This window comes from Ictidomys tridecemlineatus, chromosome 1 (genome assembly GCF_052094955.1).
Source record: "Ictidomys tridecemlineatus isolate mIctTri1 chromosome 1, mIctTri1.hap1, whole genome shotgun sequence".
In the NCBI taxonomy this organism is placed as follows: domain Eukaryota; kingdom Metazoa; phylum Chordata; class Mammalia; order Rodentia; family Sciuridae; genus Ictidomys; species Ictidomys tridecemlineatus.
The window spans coordinates 10,801,248-10,826,311 of NC_135477.1; the positions used below are offsets into that span (position 1 = coordinate 10,801,248).

The 25,064-nt window shown below is 55.1% G+C and overlaps 1 protein-coding gene across 5 annotated transcripts in view; it reads right to left on the reverse strand.

Moving 5' to 3' along the window:
• Positions 1–497: 497 nt before the first annotated feature.
• Grk5 (G protein-coupled receptor kinase 5) overlaps positions 498–25,064 on the reverse strand; it is a 225,049-nt gene continuing 200,482 nt past the window's right edge. For 4 of the 5 annotated variants that reach the window (XM_078040778.1, XM_078040825.1, XM_078040931.1 and 1 more), the window contains 10 exons: positions 24,119–24,182; positions 23,114–23,254; positions 20,045–20,235; positions 17,878–17,915; positions 16,359–16,448; positions 14,790–14,998; positions 11,754–11,891; positions 7,745–7,882; positions 7,153–7,284; positions 498–5,062 (listed from right to left, as the gene is read on the reverse strand). In XM_078040778.1, coding sequence (XP_077896904.1) covers positions 4,964–5,062; positions 7,153–7,284; positions 7,745–7,882; positions 11,754–11,891; positions 14,790–14,998; positions 16,359–16,448; positions 17,878–17,915; positions 20,045–20,235; positions 23,114–23,254; positions 24,119–24,182 — 1,240 coding nt within the window. In that variant the 3' untranslated portion in view covers positions 498–4,963. The remainder of the gene's footprint in view (positions 5,063–7,152; positions 7,285–7,744; positions 7,883–11,753; positions 11,892–14,789; positions 14,999–16,358; positions 16,449–17,877; positions 17,916–20,044; positions 20,236–23,113; positions 23,255–24,118; positions 24,183–25,064) is intronic. The other variant, XM_078040881.1, reaches the window with a different exon arrangement.

The window sequence follows — 25,064 nt, forward strand, 5'->3', positions numbered from 1 at the left end:
GCTCAGAGTCTTTCCTATACCTTTCCATGTTCTCCCCAGACTTGTCCGCTATGCTCAGTAAACCCTTGGCTGTTGGTTCCTTCTCTGTCCCAGGAAAGGCCCTTTCCAGCTATGGCTGCTCCTCCTGTCCTACCCCACTGCCCACCAGCCCCACTTTCTGTCCAGTTCCAAAGAGAAGGCCATGGTTGCCCCATGTGAAGGCTGAGCAGCCACAAGAGCCCCCCAGCCCAGCAGGCCTACACTGGCATAGGAGACTCCTCTGGGCAGGTGTGAAGGCCAGACTCTTGCCACCCTGTTGGTGCCAAGAGGCTGGGACCCTTCTGGGCTTGGATACAGAAGCTGGTGGCCTGGTGAGTTCAGATGGCATCCTTAGGCCTGCGCACAGAGGGTGGAGCTGTCAACCTGAGGCGAGGCTGTAGCAGTGGGCCCGGGTACCCTGTGGCAAAGTCCTGCAGATGAGATGGGTGAGAGCGCGGCCGGAGGAAGGAACCCAGCACTGTTTTCAATGAGGAATTTATTTCTCTTAAAAAACACACACACACACACAACAACAACAATAGTGGTTGGATATAGACACAGCAGCACTGTGACATGTGACGGAACATGAAAGTTTCAGAGCAGCAGAACAGAAGCAGTTATCCTCAGGAATGACCTCTAAAACAGAGCCATTTTCACCCGTCAACAATAAAATCTCCGGAAAAAAAAAATACCTTTAGAGACTAGAATGCTGATTATTATTTTAACAATGCCAATAGCCATGAAGCTCTTCTAATTGAGAACATTTATTTTTGGCCTAATACAAAAACAACTTCTAAATTGACTGGGGCAAGACAGCCAGGTTCTTCTTCTTTGGGGGGAGCGTCTTCCTTCCCTCCTGGAGAGAGCTAGCTTTTCCCATGTTTTAAATCACTAGTATGGCACAAGACTTAAAGTTTAGGCCAGAGGAGCGCCCCATCCCCCATGCCCCTGCAGGGTTCAGCCTGAGCTTCAACAGCTAAGTGGCTGCTTGTGCAAACAGGTGCAGAAGTTGCCTTGGGGGGGTGAGGCTTCCCAACTGGGGTCCGCTGTGACCTGGAAGAAGTAAGCTCTCTGCTGTCCACGAACTCACACAGCTGTGTGGCTTCCCAATGCACAGGATTTCGTACTCACGATCTTTTCATAGCAAAGGCTTAGAAGTTAGAGGGTTCATTCCCAGGGCATCAGTTCTGAAGACAGGAAACAACCCGAAGAGGTTGCCCTTAGTAGGGTATAAGTATTCAGCCAGAAGGCAAGCACACAGAAACCCGCGAATGCCAACTCAGACTGGCATTCCTTCTTCCTCTAAGGAGACTTCCCGTGGTCCAAGAAGCCACTATTCCCATTGGCAAGGCTTGGGAAGGAGGCTGTGGTGCCTTCTCTGCACTGTCAGCAGCTCAGCAAGAAATTGGTGGGAAGGTAGAACTGATGACTTGAGGCTTAGGAAAGGAGAGGATGTGGAAGAAAAAGATGGATTCAACAGTGAAGCTGGGCTCCTTGGAGAGGCATGGAAACTTCCTGGCCTCAGCATCCTCTGGAGGCAGCCTGGGCTCCAGGACAGGCATCCACCTCTCACTTGTGCTTCCAGATGCAAAGGGGTGTTCATGGGCATGTCCCCAGAACTCACACCAACGTCCTCCTGGGGGGAGGGCCACCTGTCAGATGTGCCTATCACAGGGCTCCACTCTTGTGGAGATGGTGATGCATTTCAGCAGAGTAGCAAGGCCCTGCAGCTGCTGCGGACACACAACACTCAGCCACCGTGCAAGCGAGCAGCCCTGGAGCCCCGCAGTTCAGAGGCAAGAACTAGCAGATGTGGGATGGATGGCACCCTCTGCAAAGGCGGGAATTGGGTCTTTTTGAAATTTTGCATAACATTCTGGGAGCCTCACACCCCAAAGCTTGACAAACACTCATCTGTGAGGGTGATCAAGGCTAAGACTGCCCAGTCCACTGGGGACAGCAGCCTGCCTCCTGAATAGTGGAAGCAGAGATGCTTCTGTGAGACCCTGTGGCTCACCCCAAAGGCACAAAGTCAGTGAATATCTGGTGAGAAAAATGTTACACTTGGAGCAAGAAAAGGCTCTTTTGCGAAGAGCTCAAATGCACGAGAGAATTACATCCAGCCACCATCCAACCCGCCATCTCCCAACAGGCAATGGGAAGGAGGGCTCGTTTGGTTTTAATTTAAAAATGTCTTTTAAAAATGCAGCTGTAGTGCTGGGCACACTAGTGTGTGCCCTTAATTCCAGGGCTTGGCAGGCTGAGGCAGGAGAATGGCAAGTTCGAAGCCAGCCTGGGGTAACTTAGTGAGACTCTCTCTGAAAATAAAATAAAAAGGGCTGGGGACGTAGCTCAGTGGTAGAGCACCCCTGGGTTCAATCCCAGTACCCACCTCCCCCCCCAAAAAAGTATAAAAACCAAGACTGGAAGAGGAGCCAGACAGGGAAGGAACAGGGACTGGGCCTCCTTGGGGAGAGGGGCTGGGTTCAGGCACTGTTCTCAAGATCTGCTCTGTTGTTAAGAAGACATGGATGACGAACAGGCCTCATGACTGCCCCCACCTCTCCTGGCACTTGCAGGGACAGGTGACGACCAGGAAGGAAGACACGTGGTCCTGAGTCAGTGCCGAGTCCCGTGTTTCGGACCGCTGGCACTTCTACGATGTGGAACCCTGGTAGCCAGGCATGGCGTCTTTCCCCTCCCTGGGTTCTCTGCTGCATATGGACAGGGCCTTGGCTTTGGGGCATGAAGAGCCATCAGCACTGAGCCATCTGGCAGGGGTAGAGTGGCTGCGAGTGGGGCGAAAGGAAGAAACCTTCTAGGCAGGAGGCTGGGTGGTGGCTTGGGCTGGTGACCGACCCAGGAGGATGATGGCCTTTTCCTTAAGGAGCATCTGCAGGAGCTTGAGGATCTTGAAAAACTGACCCGAGAGCGCCCCCCTCCTGGCAGAACCCGAATGCAGCTGTCTGTGTTGGCTTTACTTGGCGCAGCCTCCTGGGCTGCTCTGGAAGATAACACTGTACGGTAGGGTATTTGAGAGGCGTCCAGCTATTTATTTTCTCCGTTTGCTTCTAAAATGACCAAAGCCCAGACCCTTTTCTAGCAGCATGTCTGGGGATTCCCACTGAGGTTTGCTGGGAGAGCTTGGAAATGGGGCCGACGTACCCATAATGCTCCTCCTTACGTGTTCAGGTCCCAAAGCTGCTGGCTCACCTGTTTGGGACAGTCACATTGGTGACTGGTAGCCTAAGGTGCTGGTTCTCTTACTCCAGGATCATCAGAATAACATGGTGAGCCTTTAGAAGATGCAGATTCCTGGGTCCCACTCCAAGGTTCCCAGGGGCAGAGCCTGGGAATCTGCATGTTAACAGAAGGCACCACTGAGGCAGGCAGCGTCCACCCCCCTGTGAGACACCCTGGCAGCTGCTGGTGGCTGACCAGTTCTGAGGCAGAATGGAAAGCAGGGCTAGGCCAGGCAGGGGAGCCGTAGGCCAGCCACTCGCCCTGTCCTGGAGGGGAGCTGAGGGCAGATCTGCTCTTTGTCACCCTGTGAGGTAGCAGGGCATGACCAGCAGCTCCCCAGGCTGGACAGCCAGGCTACAAGGGTCCAGGAATGCTTTCAGAGGCCCCTGGTCTGGAAAGCCCCTGCGCCTCCAGGGTCTACTTGTGCCTGAAACTGAGATGCCCGCTTAGACCTTGCCTCCACCCCAGCTCTCCTGCAGGAAGTGACAGTGAGATTGTCTTGAGTTTTCTTGGTGGCCCAGTCTGTCCTGGGACATGCCATTTGCCTGGAGAGACAACCTCATCCATGCCACAATGGTCAATTGGTGGGGGCCTGGTGAAGGTGCCCAGACTCAAGACTTGGTAGACACTTCAGGAATGTTCTGAGCCCTGGGTGAGCTTCCCTCCCCTCTGCAGACACAAAGGCTGAGAATGACCCACTGGATCTCACCTCCTGATGTTCCCCATGTCCTGAGGGTTTGGAACACTCAAGATTCCATGCCTAGTCCTTCCTGTTACTATGCTTCTTTTAGAAATACTACATGACAGAAATCCCCAAACACAGCACAAACCTCTTGGAAACTACTGGCTTTAGCAGCTGGGACCTTGCAGAAAGAGGCCCGGAGCCCACTGGGCTGTAGGCAATCTTCTCTGCAGAGCGGGCACCCTGCAGAAGGAAGAGGGGGCAGTAGGGAGGCAGCAATGGCAGCTGAGCCCCTGTAGGGCTGGCTGCACAGTCCCAGAGAGGACATTCTCAGGGGAATTCCAAGTGGGTCTTGAGCACTTGATTCAGATCCTAAGAAGCCAATAGAAGTGTGAGCCACCGTGAGGAAAGGTTAGAGATGGATGTAGGTAAATGCAACCAACCCTTTAAAGGTGAAAGGTGAAACATTTTCTACATTTAATAAAAACATTTTCTCATCTGAGTCTCTGGAAGTCTGGAGTCACATTTTTTTTTTTTTGGTAACCCCCCCCCCTTCTAAAATGTCTTAAAACACATGGCTTAATAGTGGCTGCACAGAAAAAATCTACACCTCAAAGTCTGGACTTTCATTTAAATACAAATATACAAAATGTAAACTGAGACAATAGAGAAATTTACAAAACTTTTCTTTAAAAATAATAAAGACAAAAATTCAGTTCTAGTTAGGACGCCTATTAAAATACGTGCAAGTTGCCGTGTCCCATTGGGTTTCTATTGCCATGTTCAACGAGGGCAAATCCAATCCACCCCAGCTGGGGGCCGCCTTGAAGAAACAGACCTGAGTGGAAATTTCTTTGAGAAATCTCGAGGCTCTTTGAGGAGGTGGACGGTCCCTTCCCTGGCTCCTGGGGGCTCCCCTGGCCTCCCAGCCAGAGTGGAAGCCCCACTGGCCACCAGTTCTGCTTCCAAGTAGAAGGGTCTGGGCTGGTTCCACTGTGGACTTCAAGGCCAAGGCCAAAACTAGCTGCTTCCCGTGGAGTTTGAACTGACGTGGTTTGAATTGATGTGGTGGTTATAACTGGTCTTGGAATTGGACGAACTCTTGGAACTGTTCTGATGCTGGGGGAGAGGGGGAGAGAGAGCATGCGTCAGTCCTCCCTGAAGTCAAACCCTGGCGCTGACACATCTGTGGGGCTCTGGAAGAGGGGACAGGGTGCAGGGGCTGCTCCAACCCACTTCTCTTGCTTTCTGTGGCCTTTTGCATTCTCCCCGGCAGACCTGGGCCAGAGGCCAACCTTGAGGCTGCCTGGGAAGAACCTTGGAATTAAGGGAACCCTGACTCAGGGAGAAAGGGCCCCTCCTGTGACATCTGTGCTGGCTAAGCCTACAGACCTGGAATTTGACTGCTTGGGTTGGGATCTGACCACCTCTTAGTTGACCTCCTGCAGTTTCTTTAATCCCTTGGTTTCCTGGCCTGCAATGAGGAATGAGGGCTTCGTGGAGTTGTTGGAAGAATGAACGGAGGCCATGTATGCAAAGGCTCCAGGAAGTGCCTGGCCCCAAAATGCTGGGCTGCTCATCATCAGCCTGGCACCTCCCGGCATCCCTATGGGTTCTGGGCCCCTCAAGTGGCAGGGTAGAGAGGGAGAGATGAGGAGCATCAGCCTCTCAGGTGCCAGAGCTGGGCACTGTGCTGGGGGTGCCATCCCCCTCCTCCACCCGACTCCGTCCTCTGCAACTCCTGGCAGCAGGCATGTTGGTTTTTTAGGTGGTCAAACTGAGGCTGGGAGCGGTTCAAAAAGCTGCCACCTAACCAATAAAGGCCAGGGAGCCTTCTAACAGGAGCCCCAAGACTCCACAGCGACTGCTTTCTAGACTGAGGAAATTCCTGGGAGCTCAGCTGCATGGGTGAGGGGAGAGGTCATTTCTTTCTGGAACTTTGGTTTCGATTGATGGAACAACTTAAAAGTTATATTTTTACGTTATGCAAACATAAGTGTATTATAGAATGGGATGTAAATCCTACGTGGAGTTTTAGATAAAATGGTAAGCTCGGGGCCTCAGCCTGTGTATGTTCCCTCTCCTGTTCTCCTCCAGCTCCTTCCCGGAGCTCACCAGATGTGTGAGCTTGGGCAAGTTCTTTAATCGCTCAGCCTCAGTGCTCTACTCTGTGAAATGGGGTCATGGCAGCACAAGCCTGGGCTCACAGTTCACTAGGATGCCTGAGAGCAGCGAGGCACCCCACAGGCTTGTGCGCAGCCTTGCGGGCAGGAGGTGCCCAAGATGTGTTGCTGAAATGAAGTCTGGGGTTTGGTGGATATTAATGGGAGAAGCCCTGGAAAAGGGCCCAGCCCAGTGGCCTGGTCCACAGTGGAGCTCCCCCAAAGCCACCCTCACCCCTGCAATCAAAGCAGGGGGGGCGGGGGTAGATTCCAAGCCAGGAGGCTAGAACTCCACCTGCCTCTTCTTTATCCTCCTGGGGAGGAGGAGGGAGAGGAGGGGAGAAGCCAGACTGGGGGAGGCTCCCAGGATAAGCATCTTCTTGAAGGGCCAGGCCAAGAAGGGGCACTCTTTGGTTGCCACTGGGGTACAGAGTGTGGACCCCAGGCTCTCAGTCATCTGGGTCTGCTCCCCGCTGTGGCATTTCTCCATCTGGTCTATGTCAACCCTTACTCCAGGGACTGGCTGTGAGGGGCGAATGTTTTCCCCCAGGATGGGTCTCCTCTGGCTGCCAGCTGCAGGGGACCCACTCAATGATGAAGGGGGGTCTGCCCCAGGAGCCAAGAGGTTCTGCAGGGATCACCCCAACGCCAGTCTCCCTGCCCTTTCTCTGTTCATCCTCATCTGCACACTTGAGTCCTACCCGGGCCATAGGGGGCAGTGGCTCTCAACCTGGGGTAATTTTGTCCCCCAGGGGACACTTGGCAATGTCTGCAGACATTTTCTACTGTCACAGCTCGGGGAAAGAGGTGCTGCTGCATCTCACGGCGGAGCCAGGGCTGCTGCTTGCTGTCCCTCAGTGGACAGCACAGCCCGCCACAAAGAACCGGCCCCAAACACCGAGTGTGGAGGGAAAGACCCCGACGTCAGGTAGACTGGGGATGCCCACCCCTTCTGCCCTGGGGTCCCTTCTGCAGCTCTGGTCTTGCTGCTTTACACAGATGTGGGCCGGGGTCCGCGCTGAGGCCGGGTTGGCAGCCGGATCTCACCTGACGCCGGAAGAGCCTCTGCAGCAGGCCTTTCTTTGGTGGTTCTGGAGGCTGAGTTCTGTTTAGGTCTGGTGAGAGGGTACCGTCGGGTCCAAACACATTCAGCTCCTTAAAGCATTCTGTTTCTATCATCTGGAGAGGCCAGCAGGGACATGGCCTGTCACCCGGGCCTCATCTTCCCTGACCCGCCTGCCCTCTGCCTCCTGGACCCAGATGAGGCTCCCCTGTGGCTCGCCCAGGGGTGGGTGCAGCCTTGTTCGGACTCCAGTGAGAACAGGAGCTCGCTCATCTTCTTCCACCAAACCCACCTCCCCGTCGCCTCTCTTCCTGCCTCTGCGACTGCTGTTCTCGTCTCCCCTCCCAGCCAAACCTCCCCGGGAGGCCAGCGCTCCTGCCTCTGCTTGCTCGCAGCCCATCTGGCTGGCTTCTGAATCCCACCCTGCACCGTGGCCCTGGCCCAAGCCCCACAGACTGTCCCTGGGGCACACCCAGCAGCCACATTTCTGTCCCTGTCTCACCCTGCTCTCAGCAGTGTCCTGGCCGCTGACCACCCGTCCCTCCCAGAACGAAGCCACTGTCCCACTCTGCTCACCTCGTTTTGCCACGGGATGGACACGGAGCCTGTGGAGAACTTGGAGTAGAAGTCATCGTCCGTGTGGTCCAGGTTGACGCCTTTCACGGTGGAGAACTGCTCGATGTCCAGCACGTCCTTACAGTACACGGCCCGCGGCTGAGGAGGCAGAGGGCTCGCTGCACATGCGCCCTGCTTTGGCTTCTGAGTCCCTGAGCCAGGCCGTGGGGTTTTGATGGGGAGCAGGGGCGCTTCTTCCTGGGGCTCCCCCAAACCTGCCCTGCTCTCTCTGAGCCACCAAGGGGACCCAGCCAAGATGAAACAACAGCTGGGTGTCTAGCTGCTCTGTGCGGGGCTCCTTCCTGCCACTGCTTCCTGACACATGCCCAAGTTTACCCCACAGTCCAGGCTGGGCTGAACGCGGAGGGGGAACCGCCTGTCTCTATGCTCATGGTCCTTGGCACCTCTGGCCTCCCCACACTCCCTCAGCCATGTCAGTTATCCTGAAGATCACAGCGTTGGGAAGGTGGCAGCGTTTCCAGTGTCACCTCTGTTGGATGAGAGCTTGCCCTGGACAGTTTGGGGCCTCTGGTCCACTGCTCCATGGAAAGAATGAGTGCTGGGGACTCGGGACCAGAGCAGGGGCCTATGTGGGAGTTTGCCTCCCTCAGGTGACCAAGTTGCAGATGAAGGATGTCCTGGGGGTGACGGGCACAGCTCTGGCAGGAATAGCTCCCAGCCCCTTCTCATGTTAAGGGGCAGTGAGGGCTATAGGTTAGCACCTAGACCCGGTGGCCAGACAGACTTGGGCCATACTCCCAGCTGCGGTGCTTAAAAACTTTGGAGAAGTCACATATGCCCTCAGTTTATTCACCTGCAAATAGGGGGACAACAGAAGCCCAGGGCCATCGAGCTTCTGGTAATGCTTAAGTGCCGAGCACTGTGAGTGTGCGCTGCTGTGATCGTGACAGAAGGTTTTTAATCTCACCCGCCCGTCAAATAAGAGCAGAGGGCCTGCTCCACGCCAGGGCTGCCAGAAACGAATCTGGCTGGACTCATCAGATACTGGAGGTGGCTTCCCGGGGCTCTAGGAGCCTGGGGTGTGGAGACGGGGGCTTTATAGATGACTGCGGGGGGCGGGTGCAGAATGTCCCCCAGACCTAGCAATGTGCCTGTAGCTGGAGGGCAGAAACAGGCTCCCCAGGACTGCCGAGGGCCCAGCACAGACACTGGCTGATTTGAAGGTCATGAATCGGCATTGGCATGCGGGCTTGGTGCGGGCAGCAATCACTCAGAGGGCTCTAGCACGGGTCTCAGGATTGGGTACTTTCTGGGGCCTCCAGTCCTAACTGCTGCTCAAGGAACAAGTAGGAGGCTTGGAGGCCACTCAGTCCCCAGTGCAGCAGATCGCTGGGCCGAACTGTGCGTGGGCAACGATGGGGTAGGGGGCGTCCAGCTTCACAGCTGTGATTTGCCTCCTCTACTTCCAAGGCCAAGGGTGCATGCCACCGTGGAACATGGCAGTATCATGTGCAGGGTCCAGTGTGCAAGGAAGCACAGGGTCCTGTGCTCAAAATGTATTCAGAATTTCAAGATGGCAACAGCGGGGCTTTGAGCCAAGTGGGCCAGTGTGACTGCTCGTGTCCAGCCCCCGAAGCTGGCCCTGGGAGACATGGCGATGGACATTTTTCAAAAAGTGTATTTTTAAAAAATCTGTTCTGGCATAGAAATTTATCTAATTTGCCAAAAGTTACCATCTCATGGCTATGACTTCTTGGAGAAGTTTCCTTTTGGAATACATTTATTAAAAAGTCAAGTGAAGTGAAAAAGATAGAGTCAGCAATGGCTCTGAGGGTTATGAATGTGGCCCCAGCTCACAGGGACCTGTAACTTCTGCTCACCTCCCAATTGGCTGGTAGGCCTGGGGCCTTGGCTGCCCAGAGAAGGGGCCATGGACCTCAGGGTCCACAGGGTGCTGTGGACCTGGGGAGGGATGGACACATCCAATGGGTGATCTCATCTCCTCAAGGCAGCCTGAGGTGCTCTGCAACCCAGCGGGAAGGGTCACAGTCAGGGGGACCAACCATCCCTGTCTGCTCAGGACACAGGACTTTCAGTGCTAAAAACAAGACAGTTCTGGGTAAACCTGGATGACTGGTCATCAGAGATGCCACCTTCCACCAGCTGGAAGGCTCTTCTGGCTCTGCCTGGCCAGCTCCGTGCAAAAGCCTTCGCGACACCATCTCCTCCTCCCAGGTCCCGTTCTCTGCTCTCACTACTCTACTCCCACTTTCACTTAGGGGGTGCTTGCTGACACGTTTCCTCCGAGACGGAGAGTGCCCAGAGAGAAACAACCCAGTGTTCTGTTCACCATGGGTCCCCCAGGGTCTGGCACAAGGCCTGGAGCATGCCGGGAGGTTGTTATGTCTGATCTCATCTCATCACCATAGCAACAACCTGGGGTGGGGGATGGTTCCAAACCTTTGCCCCAGACCCAGCCTGGGTGTCCACCTCTCCTGTAACTTGGGACATTAACCCAATAACACAACTGTCATGTCCTTGCAACCACTCTGGGTGGTTTCCAGGGATACTGAGTTGTAGCTGTGCCCAGAGACCTCAATGTTAAAAACTATAAGCCACTAACTCCTGGCTGGTGGCCTTTCCTATAGCACAGTCACTGTAAACCCCAGCTGCATGTTAGAATCACCTGAAGAGGTTTTGAAAACCCTAAGGCCCAGGCCTGGTCCCAGATTCCTTGAGGACCAGGTCTACGATCAGCGTTTGTCATGTCCCCTGCCCCAGATGGACAACCAGGATTGAGAGCTATAACTGGGACTCTCTCCACCACCTGCTGACACTGGCTAGGCTGGGCTAAGTTTGTAGCACTCGGTGACTTTTACTCTACATGCTCAATGGCTCCCTTCTTCCTCCATAACTGGCCAGATGGGGTCAGCGGTGGCTGCCATGGCCACTGTTTAACACCCAGCTGGGCCCTGTTTCTCAAAACTGCTGCTGCCCTCCTGCCCTGCCCAGATGACCAGGGCGTCCCCATCTACAGGGAATGCTGGAGTTCCAAGGCTGACCCCACCTTCCTCCGCACAGGGTGGTGCTGGGGCAGGGGGATGGACGGCAAGGCTCTGATTTGTATTTGTTGCCCATGGCAGTGGTGCAAATATTCTCACCCCTCTGCTACAAGTGGCCAACCTGAAGTGGCTGAGCACTGAGTTGGGAAGAGGATGCATACTCAGCTCTCACAGGATGCAGGAAGCCAGCCCACTGTCTCAGGGTCCCAGGTGTAGCCTCCATGCCCCACCTGGGATGTTGTCCCAGTCTCTGGGGACTGCAAAGGAACAGAGGTGGCAGCAGATCTTTCGGACTTTTGATCTCTTGATTCGACAGAGTTCAGGCCCTGGAGCGGCAGCCTCAGCCTGTTCTGCCCCTGCCAGGGCCAGGTCCCTCGAGCCTCTAGCCCAGCTGAGCGTGAGCCTGGGCTTTAGGGACTGGATCCTGCCTAATTTAACTGAAGTGCTGCTGCCTCACACCCTGACTTAGGACCTCATGAAGGAGATAGGCCTCCTTGTAATTTGAGCTGGCCGTGCCTGGCCCAGAACCTGGCATAAACAGTAGGTGCTCAGTGCATGCCAGCCTACCATGCTCTTGAAAACCCTCTCCATTCAGTTCATTTTACTGTTAGCCGTCCCTGGCAGTTTGGAGGAGAGGCGACATGGGCCTCATTAGGCGAGGAAACTAAAGCTTAGGAGGGATTTAGCCAGGTCCCTCAGTCCAAGTAGCCAAGTCTTTGGATGACCAGTGTGGGGCTCCCAGGCCCATACCCCATCGGAATCACCGGGCACGAAGTCCATTTGCAGCATTGGCAGGAAGTAGCCAGAGGGAAGGGACATGGTCCCCACGAGGACAGCAGCATGACCCATGCTCTGCCAACACGGAGGCAGTGAAAGAGAATGGCCCTGGGCACGGGCCTGCTGGACAGCAGGCCTTGGATCTGCTGGGGGCTGGGGAGGCTACTCACATCTGGAATGAAGGGAGGGTCCAACATCCCGGCCTCCAAGCGCTTGAAGTTCATGTTCCTGAAGAACGGGTGCCTCTTGACCTCGGCCGCGCCCTCCTCCTGGCAGCCCAGCCTCTGCTTGGCGTCTTTGGTGAGCAGCTGTGACAAATGACCATGAGGCATGCGGTTGGGCCTCTCCTTGTGCCAGAGGCCAGAGGGCAGAGGAGTGGAGGGACGTCCGTGGTCCCTGTCACACTCTCTCTCCCACCTATATCTCTGAGCCCTCCCAGGTGTTCCGACCCCAGCGCTGGCCTCCTGAAGTTCACGGATAAAAGGGGATGTGTTCCCTCAAACAGAAGAGCCAAACATGGCAGCAGGGCAAGCACCAGGTGACATCCTTGTAAGGATTAAGCACTTTTAGGCCCTATAGGTGTCACTCTGTTCCTCTGACTACCCGGCTGGTGGCTCAGGCCTGTTACCCACACCTTGGCTTCTCTCCTCTATGTGTAAGGGAGTGGGATTTGCTCTACATGTTCCAAGAAAGGCAAGGCTCCCCGTGTAGTGGCTGGATGTGCTGCCGCAGCCCCCAGAGCTTGCAGGGGCTGGCCAGACGGGTGGCATAAACCAGAGTGCTAAAGGTGAGGGTGGACTGGAGTTGGGGGCAAGCCTGACAGGCTGCACATCGGCTTCTGTCAGGCAGGAATGTCAGCCAGGGCCCAGGGCTTCTGCTGCTTTTTGAAGGGGTGCCAGAAACTCAGGTTTTTATGTGAAATCTCCTTGCTTTTAAATCTTGGCAATTAATCCACTATTTAATTCTTTCTAAAACATTCCATCCAGGCTGAACAAAACACCCTCCTACATGCTGCCAGTCTGCAACACGATCTCAGGGGTACATCAGAGGGGGAGAGGGTGTGAGCTGGGTGGGTGGGGCAGGTAGAGAGCAGGCCTCCTGGAGGGCAGGAGGAAGGGCAGGCGGAGGGCAGGTGGGAGGGCAGGGAAGATCCAGGGCTGGAACTCAGCAGGGGCCTAAGAAGGTGGACACTGAGGCCTGGGCCTAGGGTCTGGACCCAAGGGACAAAACAACAAGATGCATTAACTTCTGGACCTCAGGGGTCAGGGCTGCCAGGTCCTGTGGCTGCCAAGATGGAATGGGGAAGGCCTGAGGCCTGAGACCTGCTCCCTTGCTGCTTGTGGAGCAGCCATCTTAGGCAGGAAGGTTGGAGCTGTCTGAGCCCAGGAGCCGCCCCACAGACCCAGGCCTCCAGGGTCTTCCTGCAAGTCAAGCCCTGCGGTACCTTGAGCCAGTTGGAGAGCACAGGCCTCAGAGGCAGCAGTTAAGGGTGAGGAGGAGGTTGAAGACAAGAGTCCTAAGATCCCAGGAGAGAAGACAAGGCCAGAGTCCTCTGGCAGTTCTTCCATGGGAGAGTCACTTTGTACCCCCAGGCCTGGTTCATTGGAGCAGTCAGCTCAGCCACAGCCACTACTTTCTCTCGATGGCCACAAGGGGGCAGCAGAGGGACATCTGTCTTGCTGGTTGCTGGAGGATATCCCAGCTCAAAGCTAGAGAGGATGTTTGAGGGTGCAGGGTTGGGAGTAGGGGTCCACTCTGCCTCTTATCCTTTAGCATGCACCATGTCCCTGTTGATGAAAACTTCATTCTCTGAATTTATGACCCTGACCTGCGACATTCAATGACGCTCTGACCACAGCTGTCCAACTCCCTCTTCTACAGCCATGTCCAGGCTGGTCGAGTGGCATAGATTCCTCCCCATGGCACAACCAAGCATTGTCCACGCCCCTGTTTCCATCCATCTGACCTTTCCTGCCTTGTTCCTCTTGTCCCCAACCCCAACTCTGGCTGCAATGACTACCTGAATCTCTTGGGGGCCTCTTAGCACACACAGTTGGCCAGCAAGCTACAGGGTTTGGGTGTGTGCTGCCTGGTACACAGTGTTCCTTCCCAAGGGTCCCTCTCATCCTTAGTTCCACTTCTTTTGGTTGTGGTCAGATGACAGATCCAGCCCCAATTCCTTCTTCCCACTGCTCGAAGCCATAAATGAAGCTGGTAAGAGAAGGGGCTGGGCTGAGCGTGGATGGCTGTAGCTGAGGGGCCTCCAGGGCTGGGTGAGCCAAGCCCCTTGGTTCCCGGGCCACTAGCAGTGCAGCCTGAGGTTCCTGGAAGCGGACCCTTGGGGGTTTTTTTTACTGGCTTTCTAGGCCAGCCCTTCCCTAACCTCCAGCCGGGCTGTTCATACAGGCACTGAATCTGCCCCAAGGCCACGAGGATTCAGAGAGGAGGGAAGAGAGGACTCAGTCCACACCCCCAGGTGCAGTGGGACACCAAGGACAGGAAGTCTGTGGGCTTGCAGGTGGGCAGAGCTGGGCATTCAGGCCCTGGACATTCAGCTGCCTCTCATTGTGACTTGGGAGCTCAAGAGCCAGGTAGAAATAGTAAGTGGCCATCTCCCTACAGAGCCAAAGAAGGGCCTGAGGGCCAGCCCCAGAGTGGGGCCCACCTAGGCTGTAGCCCAGGGTGGACCCCACCTTCAGCTCTCTCACTTTCGTGGCGCCTTTCCCCTTCCTCTCTCTGGCTGACCCAGTCCCGCAGTGTGTGCAAACCACTCCCATGTGTGTCCTGCTCAGGGTGGGTCACATCCCGTTATCCCAGCTGCCGTCATGTAGAACCTGAGCCCGTGTCACCTGCACTCCACCGAGGGGATGGAAAACTTTAAAATACTCAGACTGAAAACGTCACTGCCCTCCTGCAGACTCGAGCCAGCACCTTGGGGTCCAGAGCTGAGGGAGCAGCTGACTTGCCCGTAGAGCTGGGTGTGGGAGTGAGGGTGTCTCACTTCCCCTTGGCCTGCATGGAGCTCAACCCCAGGCTTCTCCTGAGGCCTTCGCTCACCACCGTGGTCCTCGGCAATGAGCACAAGCACCTGGGCCTCGGTCTGCTCCACCCGCAGCCTAGCACGCCCTGACGCATGGCCCTTCTGGGGAAGGCTGGGGGCTGGTGGGGGAGCCACCCCTGGACACCTTGGGCTCACTGGGACTTACCATCTTGCAGATGGACTTGGCCTCCTCGGAGAACTTGTGGGAGTACACCTCCTCTGTCTCCAGGACCCGGCGGTCCACCTCTTCCCGCTTCACCTTCTCCTTGCGGCCACGGAACGGCGACTGGCCCTCGATCATCTCATAGATGAGACATCCCAGGCCCCAGTAGTCAGGGCTCAGGCCATATCTCTGGTTGTTCAGAACCTCTGGAGCTGGAGGCAGAAGAAAAGGGCAGGAGGGGTCAGAGCTAGCAGCAGCAGGACTGCCCAGCCATGTCGGCCAGAGCTGCTCCTCACCTCAGAGGAGGTTCCTGCACCCTGGAGTAGCATTGCTGGTGGGTGACCTGGAGTGTCTCAGCTGGGACATCCCCTCCTCCAGCCCCTGGGCCAGCTGCTGGAAACCTCAGCTCCTCCAGGGTGCCTGCTCTGCACCATCAAGGGTTCTGGTTGAGCACCAGAACTGAGAGGTCCTGCTCCCTTGAGGTGCCCCCACCAGAACACGCACTCACTGCCTTTTCCACTGCTGTGTCCCCAGTGACATGCAGTAGGTGCTTATACATACTTGTTGCAGCAAATAAGGGTGTGTCCACCCAAGTTAAAGATTTTAAATTGGTCTGGAATTCAAACAACCTCCCACTATGTCTTTCCTACCCCTTTGACAGAATGAACTCTAGATTCACCATAGAAGCACAAGAAAGACAGTCACACGTCATGTGTGAACGCATGCACACATGCACCGGGTGCACAACAGCATTGCACACGAAATGTGCAACACCCTGTGCAAAAGGAGATGATGTAAATGCAGAAGCGAACATGTAAGCAGGGATACAGAGAGGCTTATCCATCATCCACCATCATCTACCTGTCTGTGAGCATCCACACGGGCATGTGCACATTCACACGGGCACGCGCACATTCACACAGGCTCGCGCCCATTCACACAGGAACGTGCCCTCAGATTGCCAAATATCATGCAGTCTGCAAAGGACTCTTCAGCACCAGAGACCAAGCACTGAATCCCACAGGCACAGCCTGGGTGGAGGGCAATGAGGTGCCTGGCTCCAGAGCTCGCATGGTCACATGTCCCAGGGTGAGTGGGGCGTGTCTGCAAGGTATAAGAGGAAAGCTGGGGGAGGCCCCATTTGGAAGCAGGGCTTTGGGGGCCTGGGTTTAGCTCCAGGTCACTTCCCTAAAGCCCCTGGGACATTGGTCTTGGGGCGGACTGAGGGGGGCAGGGCAGGTGTCTAATTAGAATCATGCTTGGTGACACAGCGGACTCATTTTGGATCCTTCCTAATGACCTTCCTCCTTTCAGAGGGGCCATCTGCCTCCCCCCCCCACCTCTTCTTCCACGAGGCCTCCCTAGCAGTGCCGAGTGCCGGGCTCTGGCCACCGATCCCCCAGAATGGGGTAGGGGCTGCAGAGAGCTCTTCTCGGGTCCCATGTGCCACCTTGGCTGGCTAGGGTCCACCAAGGAGTCAGCGGGGGCCTTGACTACCCTGACCAGTGATGCACTGTGGTTGGGGGGCCCAAGGGAAGGGTCAGCATGTGACAGGAGCAGGGCCACACTCACCCATGTAGCCGACCGTGCCCACGCGGCCGCGGATCAGGTCTCCCTCAGGGATCTTCACAGCCAGCCCCAAATCTGAGATCCTGATGTGGCCTGTGGGGGACAGCAGGGTCAGCGGGCCTCGGGACAGCTGTGTGGGAGCTCGGTCCACCTCAGCCACAATGGCGAGGCACATGAGCTCTCAGTTTCCCCTCTGTCCCATGAAGATGTGACCCTCGTCTGCCTCTCAGGGTGAGCACAGGACCCGGGAGAGGCCAGGCATGACGAGCCGTGGGTGAACTGCACTTTTTAGGAGTAAAACACAAAGATGCAAAAGGATGCCGGGATCTGGCTGGGCGCTGGCCGACCTGCCTCATAAAATGCCCTAATGGGCTTTCTGGAAGGCTGAGGTCGCAAAGTTTAAAATGTGCTGGCCTGATTCTGGGATTGCTTCATGGGAAAAATATGAGATTCTCCTGACATTTTGCAACAATTTGCTTAAGGGGAAAAAATTACAAAGCAATTTGGGAAGCAGTTCCCTGCCCTGCCTGGTTAGTTTTTGGAGGTGGTTTGTTTTTTCCCTTCAGAGAAAAAAGAAGGGCAAATGTCTGGAGATGGAGCCCATCAGGGTCCTCAGAGTCCAGGACCGACCCAAAGACCCAGGAGACGCCCACTGAGAGCACCAGCTGCCTCTGTCTCACCACAGGCAGGGTCATGGCTACATCTTACCCTGCAGGAAGGAAAGTGTCCCTCCCCTTTCTGCCTGTGGATACCAGGGCCCCCTGCAGCCTGGACCTCTGCAAGTCCAAGTTCAGAGAGCAGGTGGGTGTGGGCAGTCAGCAGCAGGAGCTCAGTGTGGCTCTGGGCCCATCCACAGAGGACCAGCAGGCTCCAGGACACCCCGCTTCTCCAGGCACAGCACCCCAAATAGACCTCTCTCCAGGGGCCTGGGGCATGCAAGAGGCCTGGTTCTGCTCCCTGCTCCCCACTGATACCACCAGCTGAGCCTGGCTCCTTAGAGCCTCAGTCTTGTCACCTATGAAGTGGGCACTGAGATCCCACCTTCTGTGGAGATGGGAAATCCTGGTCAGGTAGCAGGTGCGGAAACTATCTTGCAGGTGTGGGAGGCTACATGGTCCTCAGGGCTTACTGTGGCCGCTCTGGCTATCCCTGTGCTCACTCCCAGGAGAAGAGAACGATGGTAGCAGACAAGCAACGACACCTAGCAGGCTAACAGGGGCTCCCCACAGCTGCCCCCCTCTAGAGGGGAAGGCGGTGCGCTCCTGGTTTCCACGCGGAGCAGGGAAGTTTCGTGCAAGTGTCTGTCAGCGTCTCTGAGATGCCAGGCTCCTCACGCAGTGCTCTCTGTCCCTCTGGGCCAACCCACGATGTTTCCTCACGAAACAGGAGCTTTGTCCACACCCGCTGCCTCCCCCCGCCCAGGACTGAGAAGCTGGAGCGAGGTCTTCCCATGGCCTCTCCTCCAGCGGTCCTGTGGCCAGAACCCTGCAGCCACCTCCCAGAGCCCTGAGCCCCGACTCACCATAGTCGTCCAACAGGATGTTTTCAGGTTTCAGATCTCTGAAAGGGAATGACAAGAGGCACCTGAGTGTGCCCATCCTGGGCAGCAAGGACAGACTGGCGCCTGGACTGACCCCTGGGTCACTAGGCCCGAGCACCCCAGGGCGTCCCCTCCCACCTCTGGGCTCTGACCGGCTGGTCTCTCTAGGTCAGGATGATCTTGGGGTTCTTTATCTCCTTCCAGGAACCTAAGACAAAAGCTGCTGTTTGCCACAGGCATCTTCCTGACCCTGAAGGGCGACTGGGAAGGTAGGAAAGGCCAGTCCTGGCACCTGACCACACCCTGACAGCCCCCAGGGCGAGGGAGACCGGCTGGTGTGGTGACAGAGCCTCCTGAGGGCTGGGAAGACCCTGAGGTCCCAGGATACCCTGAAGGTCCTGGGAATGAAGAAAGAGAAATCACTGCATCCGAAGCTCCCGCTGAGCAACTGGGAAGAGAACTGCAGGGGAGAAGCTGGGCCCCGTGAAGACCCCTGTGGGCAGGGCTCAGGGGGGCTCCAGGGGGCCGGCATATTCCTGCCCCAGCTGGGCCACAGCCAGGGAGAAGCAAGCCAGAGGGTCACATGCAGGTGCTGCTGCCTCATCTATTCCCAATCCTGCCTCCTTTATGCAGAAACTTGCTCGAAATTAGGAGAACCACTGCCTTCCCAGGATGGGGGACAGGCGTCAGAAGCTGCTGGCTTTCCTAGTAAAGGGTAATAGCCCAGAGGGGGGCGCACACAACTCAGCTCTGCCTTGGGAATGACAATAGAGCCCATCTGGATGGGGTTCCAGTTCCCAAGCAATGGGCTTTGTTTATTTAACTGAAGGCAGCTGTCCTTATGGGGAGTGGTTAATGTACCCAAATCCACTGGGCAGCCTCACAGAGTGATAATTAGTGTCTGTGTATACTTGTTCATTACGAAATAATGTTGTTGCTATTGTTATTTACATTGTCTTCCTTTGATGTGTTAACAATTCCAAATAAGGACAAGAGACACCTCCTCAATAAATCAGCATCTGCCTGGTTGGAAGAACAGCTCCCCAGGGGCATGGGCCAGAACCAAGTCCACGCAGAGGGTCAGGACCCCAGAAGAGCAGGGTTCTCTGCCTCCCTAGAAGAAGAGGAGCTGGACTTGGAGGCTTTATTTTCCCTTTTCTTTGTTTCTTTTTTTAAGCAAAAGGCAATCAAGTGGAGGATTCTTTTTTCCAACCCTTAGGGAAAACGTTCTCTCTTTTCACTTGAATAAAAACAAATAAACAAAAAAAATACAAGCAGAGAGATGGGATCGGGGAGGGCTTGTCACCAAGACCATTCTTTCCGGTTCCCAAAACTTTCCTGGACTCCTCAAATGGCTGTGGCTCTACACAAAGGTCTTCAAGCCGGGGCCAGGAGGGTCTGTGGGAATGTCAGTGTCCCAGGTGCTGGCAGTCCGGGGGCTGTGGTTGCTGGACATCATTCTCACCTTCCAGGAGCCTCCCGTACATTTTTTAGATAGATGATGGTGCAAATCAGTTTGCTGCAGTGATTCGATTCCACTAGATCCACTGGTGAGTGTTCAATTTCAAAATATCAATATTTGCCACTATTTAAACACGTGTTGGGATATTTCAACGTCAAACCATCACCAACAGGGGCAAGCTGACAATGTCAATGTCAAAAAGCAAGGGGCACAGAGGTTCTCAAGTTTCTTTGTGGAGCGTTGTGAGAAGCAAAGTCCACTGCTGGCCCTGAGGAGCATCTGGACACACGGCCCCACAGTCCAGGGCCCTGTGGCATTGAGGTCCGTGCGGAGAGTGGTGAGCACAGGGTGCTTCTCTGATGCCTGCCCCTGGGTGGCCTCCCTCTCTAAGCTTCCTGGGGCTGATTCCCCTGAGCTTCCTGGGGCTGGGCTGCAGGGACAGGGATTGTGGCCCATTGACCTCAACTTGGGGGAGCCGGGGCTTGGGGAGCATCATTTCACATGCTTGGCTTCCTGATACTTTGGAGGCCAGAGAACACACTGGAGAGAGCCCTCCTCACTTGCTCGGTCCTGGGGATCCCTGGGGCTCCACGGTAGGAGGAGACCATCTGACTCTTGCATCCTCACTTGTGCTGACCTGGTGCAGGGCCAGCCCCACCCAGTCAAACTCCCGGGAGCACAACTCACCTGTAGACAGTGTTCTCCCGGTGCAGGTCTTCCAAGCCGCAGAGGATCTCAGCTGCATAAAACAAGGCTCGCTCCTCCTCAAAGCCAGGGTTCCCCATGTTGTAGATGTGGAACTTCAGGTCGCCCCCATTCATGATGGTTAACACCAGGCACAGGGCATCCTTGGTCTCATAGGCATAGGCCAGGTTGACCTTGGAGTGCAAGAGCAATCTTGGTGAGCTCATGGCAATCACCACCCACTTCCGTCTCCCTTCTCAGGTTCCTTGAAGCTGGAGGCAGGTGGTGGAGGCTATCTGCACCCTGAGACCCTCTTGGTTACCTTATCTGCTTCCCCTCTTGGCTGATGAAGGACTTAAACTTGACTCCTCCTAAGTGGTTCAAGGTGAAGGGGACACGGGGCGGGGGGGGGAGAGGTAGGCCAGCACCGTGACCTTCCTGGATTCCTACCCCAGAATGGTGTCTGTGCTTTCCCACCACAAAAGCACCTGCATTCATTAGTTGGTTAGAACTGGTGTTGTCTTGTTGGTTGGTCAGGAAGGTGAGACTTGGCTGCCCTGTGGGTTGTGGGGACCCATTATCTCAGGGGTGAATGGCTAGGAAGTGGCCAGTAGGGCTTTGGGGAGTGGAAGACAGCCTGGCCAAACTTTTTCTTGCAAGCAAGACATGCCATGTCCACCTGCCAAGGGAGCCTCTAGGAGAGGTGGATTCCAGACACCCAAGGCACTATGGATTGGGGCCATGGGGTAACTGGAGAGGTGGGCAGTGTTAGGGTTGATTGCAAATTACAACGGGTGGAATTCCTTCTTCTCCACTTAGAGAGTTTGCACGAATAAAATCTGAGCCCTGCAGACCGCGCCAGGGAGAGGCTGGGCCATAGAACTTGGAGGGAACGTCATTCGTTTCTGAGGAAAGGTGACAAAATGGCAGCGAGGGGAGAGCAATCTTGTAGGGTCGTGTTCCTGCCACCGACTGCTGCAGGTACAACTCAAACCTGCCCAGGTAGTCCCGAGGAAGGGCTCCCGCAGCAGGGCTATGGTTTGCGTGAGCGTCCTCAAAGGATCATGTGTTTGCGGCTTGGTTCACAGGGTGGCGCTACTGGGAGGCAGTGGGACCTTCAGGAGGAAGGGTCTAGCTGAAGCCCTTAGATCCCTGGGGGTAGGCCCTGAAGGGTGCAGTGGGACCCCTGACTCCCTGTTTCCTGGGTGGTTGTCTTCACCATGAGCTCCCACCAGAGACCAAAAGCAATGGGACAACCTCATCTTAGACCAGAACCTTCGGAACTGTGAGCCAGAGTAAATTTAAGTGCCTCAGGAATTTCACTTTGGTGATGGAAAGCTGAATAATAAAAAGTGTCACAGTGGAACTCCCTGCGGGCACAGTGAATGAGACACAGTCAAGGAAGGTCTAGCCATCAAAACTAATGGCCCGTGAAGAGGTGAAGAGGTGTCAGCCCGGGTTTGCCAGGCACAGGGTCCTTTTCCTGGAAGTGGACCCCCCAGCATCACCCCTCCATGGGCAGCATCGAGGGGGCAATCAGTAGTCAAAGAGGCCTAGGCCCAAACTGGCAGGTGTTGGTTATCCACCTCCTCCTGGGAGGTGCCATGGCACTGCCCACCTCTTCCCCCTGGACAAGGCTGGCGGTTGAGGGCAACCAGAGATGAGACTCAGAGACCCAAACTTCTGTCCCCTTTGACTATCACTTTATAAAACCACTTTCCTGTGAGGGATGACCAAGGCACTGGGCTGATGTGGTCTCTCCTCTCACAGTTGGCGGGAGTTTAACGGGGACAAGCTTCACAGACAGCCATTTGGGAACAGCCATCAAATGAAAAACCTGCATACCCTCTGCTATGGCAATTCTTCACCAGGAACTGTTGTCTACGGGGACGTTCACAGGTGTCCACCCAGAACCCACCAAAGGAGTGTTCAAAGACGGACCCTGCAGCATTGTTTGCGGTGGTTTAAAACGAGAAGTGATTTCCGTACAGTTCATGGTTTATCTTTTCTGAGCAATGAGGAAAAATTTTGGAAAATGGGGTGAACTATAGGTGTGGATAAAGGGGGATGTGCTACAATTTAAGGGGAAAACGTACCATAAGGTGTATGAGAAGGGGGCTGGGGACATAGCTCAGTGGAAGAGCACTTGCCTAGCATGTATAAGGCATTGGGTTTGATCCTCAGCATCGCATAAAAATAAATAAAGGTATTGGAAAAATTGTGTCCCTCTACAACAAAAAAAATTTTAGAAAGATGTATGGGGAGACGCTGTTAGTTAAAAATAATAAAGCCTGTATATGAATAAAACATGTCTGGAATGATCTCTCAAAGAGGGAGGCATTTATTTTTATTGTGTACCCTTCTGTGCTGATTGCATTATTACCTTGTACATGTATTAGTTTTTAATAACATGTTACAGAGGCCAAGTATCAATGTATTCCTCCAAACTTCCCAGCCTCCTCTACAGCTAGCTTGTCCCTTGAGGCGACTAATTCATGTGGAATGTCAGTCCAGTTGAGCACTAAAAATTTCCTGGGGAGATCTACCTGCAGCACTCCCTCCAAGCTTCAGATGGAGTAGATGAGATGGCAGAGAGTGGCCTGATCTGACTGGACTTGATGTGGTTGACAAGATTACTTATTGTTTTCAGCTACTAAGAGTTGGAGCTAATTTGTCACTGCAGCAAAGCCTAGCCTAGACCAACTAACATGATACACAAAACAAAATGGTGTCTCCCTAAGAAACTCCACCACGATGGCCTCCACCATGATGAAACCAGTCTAGAGGGTCTATAGGACCCAAAGCTCCTTTTGATTGAGCCTGAGGTGAACTTATTTTGTTCACTAAGAAGTTTACAAGGTGGTCCTGGGGAACAGAAGTCTCAGGCTCACATGCAGAGGGTGTCCAGGCCTGGGCAGGGCTGGTGACAGGACAAAATCAGCCACGACTGACCTACAGCTTTCTTACTTCCCTGGGGGTGGCACCTGCCACACGGCTATACCACCCACTTTTAGGTGACGGGGATCTGGGTTACCGGAAACATGGGGCTGTTGTTGGGCCCTGGACACTCACCACGAACTGGCTGTTGACCTTCTCGAGAATCTGTTTCTCATTGAGTGCCATGGACTCGCCTTTCCTCTTTTTGATCCTCTTCTTCTCCAAGCGCTTGCAGGCATACATTTTGCCTGTGGCCCGAACCTGGCAGGCACAGACCTGAGGTGCAAGAGAGACGCCCAGGTCATGGGCACTGTGGTCTGCCTAGGCCCCTCCACGGCAGGGCTGCAACGGACAGACCCGAGCCAGCTGGGCTTCCTGTGGGTGCTGCAGGCCCACAGGACCCACAGTACACCTGGCTGTACCCACTGCGGTCCTGGGCTCTGCCCTTGTGACCTGGCCTCAGGGCCCCTTGCTATCCCCTTTGTCTGCTTAGGAAGATCCCGGTCCTCAAGGAAACAAAATCGGCCCTGCACACACCAGTTAGATGACTGGCAGAAGCTTCAAATGCTGCCCTTGTCTTAGAGGCAACTGGGTTTTCTTCTGCCAGCCACTGGTGGGGAAGGTTGGTTTTGGGGGACAGTGAAGGGAGACCCTTGAGAACCCTGACTTCATCATTCAGATCTGGGAATGGGGCATTGGGTTTCTAGTCTTAGTTCTGCCCCTGACTGGCTGTGTGAGCTTGGCCAGGTCACCCAACTATTCTGAACCTCAGCTTTCCTCATCTCAAAAATGGAAGTAACAAGGCTGGCCTCACACACACTGGGTCACATAACGCCCAGCGAGATCTGTATTCCCACAGGACCGCGCATAGCCAGGCATCATCCAGAAAGGCAGAGGCTGAGCGGCCCCCACCTCCCTGCCTCTCCAGGGAGGCCCGCTCCCCACCCTCCTTCCCACCTCACACACGTCGTGTACCCCGAGGCCTGGATCCTCCACCCTCCCTCACTGCCACCAGGGGACCCAGGGCAGAGCGGTCCCTGCCCTAAGCCCTGCTTAGAACTTCAGGCCCATCCAGGAGGGACAGGAAAGGTGAGTGGAACCTGAGCTGAACCTCAGTAGAGAGCGCGAGTGTGCACTCACCTCCCCGAAGCCCCCTTTCCCGAGGACTCGATACTGCCTGAACGTGTTTTTGGTCACTGGTTGCCTGGAAAAGAAGCAAGAACCCCAGGTTGGTCTCTGGAGGTAGGAGTCAGGATCCATAAGAAACAGATGAGGGAACCAAAATGCAGAGCCTGCAGCCATACTCAGGAGGAAGCGGGGAGCCCTGTGCAGGGAGCAGGAAGGGACTGGGAGCCAAGAGGAGCCCCTCCGAGGAGACAGAATGACAGAAAGGAGGCCCTGGCCTCCCAGGCCTGCAGGCCTCACCCTCCCAGGAGGGACCACGCTTTCTGCCCTGGCTCCTTGCAGGAACCAGAGACCCAGCCTCACGAGGGGCAAGGCTACTGGCTTCAGGTCTGCTCCTGGGACTCTCGGACAGTCAGTCCCCAACCCTCCACCACTAGGTACCCTTTATCCTATTTTCCCCATTGATCCAGGAACCGTGCAGACCCTGAACGTCCAACGCCGTATTTATGAAGTAATCTCCACTTTGTGTCCCCCGACTCCCTGTTTTCATTAGCAAAGCCACTTAGAACATCTACTCAGGCAGGACTTTTGGTCACAAGGATAGTACTTCGAGGAGTAACCAATAGAGGGTCATGCAGTCGCAGCTAAGGACTCCACGGTGCCGGGAGCTTACTTTTCTTTCCTGGTCTTTTGGGTACAACTAATTAGCTTAAAATGTTAAAACTGGCTCTTGGATTCCCAGGACTATTTTTGAGTGCCCTGCTCCCCAGGAGTCCTGACCAGGGCAGAGGTTGGAGTGACACTGAATTGGGCCAAAGAACTGGGTCAGCAGGAGAAGGCCAAGCGAGCTGGTGGCCCAGCATGAGGCACGATTTGAGAAACCCTATCCTGCATGGAAACCCTTCTTGCTGCTGGGGCCTGAAGAGGGTTTGGATTTCACTGGAAACCACGTCCTCGGCAG